The sequence below is a fragment of the Formica exsecta genome, unplaced genomic scaffold (assembly GCF_003651465.1).
Source record: "Formica exsecta isolate Colony F162 unplaced genomic scaffold, ASM365146v1 scaffold111, whole genome shotgun sequence".
NCBI lineage: Eukaryota > Metazoa > Arthropoda > Insecta > Hymenoptera > Formicidae > Formica > Formica exsecta.
Genome location: NW_021848451.1, coordinates 139219 through 147133, shown reverse-complemented (window position 1 = coordinate 147133; position 7915 = coordinate 139219). Strand labels below are relative to the sequence as shown.

The window sequence follows — 7915 nt, the reverse complement described above, 5'->3', positions numbered from 1 at the left end:
CTCGTGATTATCGTGATTATTTAAGTATCGCGTTCACGTCGGATTTTACGTGTTTGCGTGACTGAATGCTGATATTAAATCCAGAACCAAAAGAGTGCACACCGCTCGTGATTATTTAAGTATCGCGTTCACGTCGGATTTTACGTGTTTGCGTGACTGAATGCTGATATTAAATCCAGAACCAATAATTTGCCAAGAGTGCACGGAACGAAATGTTTGCGCCGATTAAACATGTCCGCTCGATCAAAATTATGATACGCAAAGTCAAATTATTTTAGGAAATATTTATTACACAATGTGTATTATACATTATTTGTTATTTGATAAATCGTTGATTGATCAATCATTAATTAATGACATTGATAATTGATACCGGCAAACAAAGTTGTTCAACAAATTATATAATTTTAACATATCCCAGCGACACGCCCATAATTATTCAACAAGACAGAAAATAGGATAATCATGAATTTATTACAACGGATCCAATTAAACCTAAATACGAATGGATGAAGGCATGCAATGGCGAACATATATATAGTTTAAAATTTAACAGAATTATAATCAAAATCATACCGCAATCTAACAGCATGCTCTGATCCAGTTTATCCACAAATACAAGAATAAATAAATTTTTTAAAAATAGCGACAGGCTGAGTAAAAAACAAACAGAAATTAAATCGATTATTTTCGTTTGCATCAATTTAATATAATTTTACCCAAAATAATATGTTTTTGTTACATGTATCTCTATTAGCAATCAAGGATAAGATATAAAAGAAGCAAAGAGATAAAAAAAAGAAAGCCGTGATTTTAATTACGCAATAAACACGGATTAAATAAAGAAACAATATGTTATATAAATCAGAAATATAAATATATTCCTTGTTTCGCGACTAAAAAAATCAGCAAAAAAATGCAATAAAATCGAATATATCAATAAAAAATAAGCGATTATTTCTTTTTATAACGAGCATTTTTATATAGGTGGATAGTGACACACTTACCTTCCGTCCTGACCGGAAAACTTGCCGGTCGCGTTCTTGATGTCCTCGATGTCGCTGGCGTCCTCCCAGCGATTCGGACTTCCGACGCTGCCCAGCCATCCCTCGACGGTTGTCCTGGCCGCGGCCAGGGCGATGTTCCTGGCCGCCTCGTCCCTGGCGCAGAGCGGCGCCAGGAACCTACTGACGAGCTCGACCTCGTCGCCCTTGGTGGAGGCGTTGCTGCCCGACGAGCTGTTCGGCTCTCGGTACATGTCCCGCGCACGTTGTTTTCCTTCCGTCCGATCCTTCCAGGATCCTTCTTGCCTCGAAGCAATCGCGCGGAGTGTCGAGGCGCCCGCGCGCTCGGCTCGATTCCCAGGATAAACAGCGCGCGCGATGGAACGACGGGATATCTATATTTTTCTTCCTTCCGATTCGCCGTTTCCTCTCTTTTGCACGGGCACGATACTCTCGTCTATTTTGCGAGCTCGTCGAACGATCCTTCCTCGAAACGATGCGCGCTGGTGCTGCAAGAAGAAATAACGGTCCACTGTATCATCAAGACTCCGTCTCCGTTTTATTAATCTCGATCGCGTAAATCGCCTCGCGTTTAAGATCGATTAGTTTGTCTCTTCCTTCCAAAAGAAAAAAGAAAAAAAAAAAGAAAAAAAAAGAAAAAAAGAAACGAGAATATGTAAGTCGTCGATTAATAATCGCATTATTCTTATCTGCCTCGTAAATCTTTTCTTTAATCTAACAAAAGAAATCTTAAATTTCTTTTTACTTCTGCGATTTTTTACACAAGAAGAAATACAGTTAAGCCGTTCGCTCTTTACAATCTCGTCTAAATTTTCTACGCCGATATTAAAATCGTCGATTGCAAGAAGAATCATTTCAAGATCGCATCTCTGTCGATCGATCGATCGATTGCTCGCCGCCGCGATTAAACGGCACTCCTTCGTTTTCCATGGCTCCTTCTCCTCCTCTAGCCGGCGTGGAAAGAAAGGGATCGAGGGAAGGAAAAAAAGAAAGAGAGTAGATCTCGGTACTATCCTCGCGCAATTACGCTCGTTTCATCGCGTTTCGCCGTGAGAGATTCGACCATAAAACTCGTTTCTCTCGGAGGATTTTACCGAGACGGCTGCACCTCGGGATACGTTTCAGGGCGATAGAAAGTAGGCAAGGAGGCGTCGGCCGCCTAGTGTCGAGGCGATCTATCGAGATTCGAGTTCGAGGGGAGAGAGACGGCGGGAATGGGAAACGCGATTCTCTGACGAACCTTCCGCGAAGAGGGAAACGATCGACCGGGAAAACGTTTTAACCCGATCGGGTACGATCGATTGTTCGCGCCTCTCTCCTCTTCTTTCTTCTCCCTCTTTCCCCGTTTCCTACTTTCCTTCTACGTTTGTCTTTCTCTCTCTTTCTTTCCTTTCTTTCTTTTCTCTTTATATTTATCGCGGTTTTTCTATCACACGCGGTTTGCCTCTTTCTTTCTCTCTCTTCTTTTTTTTTTCCGTATCAACGCAATCACCGATCGAATCACATTTTCCTTTACATCGTCACCGCACGCGTTTTCCACCGAATCTTTTGAACGAATTGAGCGCAATCTACTCTCGCGTTCCTTCCACGCTGGGATTAATCTATCTATATGGGATACCCGAAAGCACAGAAGGAAAGGCAGCAGGGATAAATTACAAGTAAAATAAAAAACGAAAAAAAAAAAGTTTTCCCTACAGACGAAAAAATCAAAAAAATTCCTCTATAGACGAAATCATTTTTCTTCAGCAGATTCTTTCCTCCGCAAAATGGACGTGAATAAAACTCGGAAAGTACCGTGCCGCATTAAATCGGAATGATCGACATCGATCGGAGAAGAAGGAAATGAAATTGCGCGCGGCAAAAAGACAGATTATGATGCGAGCAAAAGCGTGCATTTCGCCGAGTGATTTCATTCGTATTGAAATTCAATTTACCCGTCGGTCTAACGCGCGTCGATCGATCTTACACTCTTATATGCCAAACGATTCTAATACGTTAGCGACGTAAGAGGGCCACATTTAATAGGGAAACACTTTTCAAAACTGTAATAACCGGTGAATTATCGATCGTGCATTATGCAATGGCAATCGAGTCCGTAATTCTTGCGAACCTTGAGGAAATCAGCATTTCGCCGTACAATGAGACTCGCAAATGCTCAATCAATTCTATCTTGAAATGGATTAATTTTTCGACATCGACTTAACTCACAATTACTGTCGAGTAGCACAAAAAATTATTAAGTATGCAATATGCACATGATGCGCGTCGCGAATTTAAAAACGTGATGGAAATAAGCATTTTATCATTATATAGAGATTTATTATACTTCGCTGGCATTGCTGACTAATGTCCAATAATTCAGAGTGATCAGCAGAGTTAATAGATTACGAACTAACAATATACTGGATGTCCCGATCCTATATTGGGTGCGAATAATCTTTCGTGATACTAACTTAAAATGGCACTTAATTAATTGCTACGTTTTATCAAGATTGGGCGATTAATCAATATCATAGTTCAGGTCTACAATTTGATTAATCGATTGCTGTGCAAGAAAACCTGGGGTCAAGGTTCCAAGGTCAGGAAATAAGAAAGGTCGCGTCACGGTAGCAATTTATCGTGGGATCACGAAAGAATGAAATATCGAAAGGAATAAAGAAACATGCGCTCTCGCGTTGAAGAGAAAATCAATACGACAGTAAAGTTAGTGATGCAACGATGTGATGTTAGTAAAAAATGTAAAAAAATGAGATAGAGTTCTCTAATATATAAATGATAAAAGTGTAAAGACGCGAGGAAAATAGAAATTCTCTCTCGATCCTGAAATTCAGAGTCTCACGATGCACTTGCGCGATTGCATAAACGCACACATTCGCGCATTTATTATTTCATACGCGTATTTTCTTATTGCGTAAGCCGTGGAAAAGGCCTCGGACGAGCTACAAGTTACGCTCTCGACGATGTTTCGTCAAGGAGAATTTCCGAGGAGGGAAAACAGTTTTCGCCGCGCTATTTCTGTCCCTCTGAAACTTTGGCTTGAAATTCACTCTCGCTCGTTCGCAGCCGTACCGCAGCCCGTAATCAACTTATCGAGTTCATTATCGAGTCGATATAAATAGTTTATAACGACGTGTTACGGTTATCACTGCGATGATACATCGATCAGCTGAGCGGTGTTTCTCAAATTCTCACCATTCGAGACGCGTATGTTACGTGTGTGATTTTTGTAAACTCGTTATTCAATGATTAATGATGTTTCGCGCTGTAACATTTTTATAGTCTACACGTAACACTTCGCGCATATATATATACATTTTTAAGTTTTGATATTAGCATTGCACTTTTACCACGGCGATTGAGTATATACTTTACCGTAAAATTAAACGAATATAAAACCACGTTTATAACCGGTAATGTATGAAAATACATACATCATCATACATACAAACGAAGAGAATATAATTTTCTAACTCGATCATTCTCTCAGTCATGTGTTTCCTATTTCTGTTCTTACAGAATTTATATTTACATGACATAATTTAAAAGATGTAAAAAAATATGAGATATTTTTATTTAAATTTTTATTTAAAAAAGAGATTGAAATTTCTCGTTATTGATAAAAAACTGAAGAAAAAAGATCAAAATAATCTAAAATTGCTACTAATTTTTGAAAAAGCTTGATTCCATTTTTATCCTACTTAAATGCGTATAAAAACCACACGTGAGTCACAGAAACAAGATTTTATTATGACGTATGGATTTATATAAACGAACGCGATGTTAAATTGATATTTGCCCGTTTCGCTTCTATATAATTAAGGAAATCATCGAACATAATTAGAATCAGTCTAGATATTCAGGCTCTTAATCATAATATTCATGCAAGTTGTAATTCTCTCGCACGGTGTAAAAAAAAAAAATTCAGAGAACGCTAGATAATGTTTCTCCCTCGAGAGAATTTTTGCAAAAATATAAGAGATTGTAAGTAATAAAATTTTCTTATAAACAATGATTCGCGCGTTGTTAAAAAAACATATCAAACCAGTTTATAGCTGACGATAATCACAGCGGTAATAACAGTATTCCATTCCTCCTTGTGTGCTACGTAAAGTAAGAAAATTATTGCAATAATCATTGTGTTTATCCGAGCAATAGTAGTCTGTTCTTGAAAGAGTGTTAAACGCGTGACATCACCAGTAACCGCATACAGACATGATATCATTTAAAAATTTATACGCTCATATTAACGTATATATTTAACTCGATAACATTTAGGACAAGTGATTTGTCGCCCCGACATTATATAACTCTAATAAAAAAATTCGCAGATAAAAATTGATGCGCCAGAGATCTCGGACGAGATATATTTATTATCATTATATTTATTAATTATATTTATTATCATTATTATATTATATTATTAGATGTTATCGCATAAAACTCTAATATTCTCTTAGCTTCTTCGGAAATAATCCTAAATAATCTCTGTCTCTCTCTCTTTCTCTCTTTTTCTCCCCCTGGAGTTTGGTCCACGTATCTCGTCATCTCGCTGTACCTCCTCATTGCAGTTCTTCGTCTTCTTCTGGCTTCGTTCCCCGGGCGTCCGAACGCGCGATATATATCTCCGTGACGATCTAAATATTTATAACGCCCAGAAGCCTTAACCCCACCACTCCGCGCGGAGTATGAATTATTAATGCCGCGGCCCGCCGTGCTACCGCATACTCGCGCCGCCGTGCATTCGCGATATGCCGTACACACTTTGTCTTTCGAGATATAAGGATGGTCAGGGCACGTCGGAGAACGTGCGAGGCGATAAAGCGGTCGCGCGACTCGATTCGCTTGAGCGAATTAAACGAAACGGAACCAGAAGAGGATTAACGCCGCCCGCCCGCGGAATAATATATTTCATCGTAATTTCGCTCGCGGAATTTATTCCGCGTCGCCAAAGAGCGTGTTTTACGGCTGGATCGATGGCCGAGAAGGAGAGAAAGAGAGAGAGAGAGAGAGAGAGAGAGAGAGATGCACACACCGCCGCAAGATCACATCTCCTCTTCGATAACAACTGCTTATTTACGAGCCCGACGACGCCGACGTCATAGATAGGATTAACTTGAGAAAAGCATACGAGTCGCGGTGAATTCGCGCGTTCCTTTCTCGTCATAAGCTCTTGACGAGATTACTATACATTGAGAATTTCCCACGTTTTCTTATCTGTCATTTATGAATTTTACGAGATCGATATATGAGATATATATTCTTGAACCTCTCCCATAAAAATCGATTCATTCTCTTATACAAAGCTCGCTTTTCTGTTGCGCCGCTAATTTTTTTTACTTTTTTTTAACTTTGTATTATTGTATTAAAAATCTGTTTTCGGAACATTATACATACGTGTCTAAAATCGAAAATCTATTACTGCACAGTAATCACGTTATCTCACCACGTCCTTGACTGAAAGAAATGCAAATTCAGCATTAATGGCTTAATAAAAAATGATTCATGCTACAATACAAACGGCACCATCAGAATTATTTTCGCGGAACCGAACTAGCGTGTTTGTCGCCTGGCACCAACATGCACAACGCTAAAAACGCAAAGGAGGTAGTGCCTGATACGATAGCGTGTCATCTGCAATCTATGCAAAAAATCATATATTCTTTTTTATAGACGCGCTTTGACAAAATAATACATTTTTTTTATCTCTCCGAGGATGAAAAGTATTTTTGTCCGGGAGTGCACCTCGATACTTATCGGTAAAGTATTGTTCAAGACTGATTGCGCGTACGCACGCGCAAATTCTTCGAAATTCACTTGTAATGTAGATAACCCGAGCGACGACGAGTCAGGCATGACTCAGAGGATGAGGAGATCGATCGATACAATGATAACACGACAAAAAGTTCGTCCGATGTCGCTCGGTGGTTAGCGCGCGAATTGCAAAAGCGCCGCTGCTTTTACGGTCCTGTGACACGCGAGAGAACACGCCGATAACATTCGACGACTCGGAAGAATAAGCGAAAAAGCCCTTGCTCGCTTCGCAAAAGCCCGAGCTTTTTACCATCGCCACGCGCAGGATCTGGTAATTTTATGGTCGCCTGGTTTTGCTCACAAGCACGGAGATGCTATCCGAAAGATCCCGTGAGAAGTTTTTTTTAGATAGAAAATTGTGGTACCATCTCGCGTTGTCGCAAATTTAAAAGATTGGTTCCCTCCCTTGGAAGAAATTTAGTTACAAATTTTTAAAATTTGGTACAAGATATCTTGATAATTAAATATCGAATTAAAAATCTCTGTCGAGAGTATAGTTTAGTTGAATTTATATAGTATGAATTTGTCAAATATTTTCAATTACTTAATTTAATTTGCAGCAAATGTTTTACTTTCAATCGTATAAAATTTAAAAATTTTCTCGCATTTCTCGTTGTTTCAATCGAACAATTTGATTTATAAAAAATTGTAAAAAATCGACAATATAAATTTATTAAAAAATCTGCTATCATGATCAAAATCGGAGTTTACGAATTCAACGGATTAAACTGAAGCGATCCGCGTTATACAAACGTTTCGTGTGATTCGTCGTGAGCGTGAAATCCACGAACATCATCCGCGGAACGTTTGCGGATGCACGTTCGAGAGGCAATGACCCATCTTCATGAATGCAACATTGATTCTCTGATCCGAAACACGAGCGGCATAATAAGTTGACGATGAATATATATGAAGGCTCAAAGGTGGTATATCGCTAAAAAATTCATCAATTATCATATGGCTTTTATTATCGACATTTTTAAAATCATCGCGTTCAATATTATTTTGTTTGGTTAATAATTCTTTCGCCGGTCGTCGAAATCAATTTTAAACAATTTCTATATTTATAAATATATATA

The 7915-nt window shown here is 38.8% G+C and overlaps 1 protein-coding gene across 2 annotated transcripts in view; it reads right to left on the bottom strand.

The window, feature by feature from the left end:
* The window catches only part of LOC115236475 (sestrin homolog), a 243878-nt gene that overhangs the window by 217718 nt on the left and 18245 nt on the right, over positions 1–7915 (bottom strand). For both annotated transcript variants that reach the window (XM_029808963.1, XM_029808970.1), the window contains exon 2: positions 1008–1513. In XM_029808963.1, the coding sequence (XP_029664823.1) occupies positions 1008–1258 (251 nt within the window). In that variant the 5' untranslated portion in view covers positions 1259–1513. The remainder of the gene's footprint in view (positions 1–1007; positions 1514–7915) is intronic.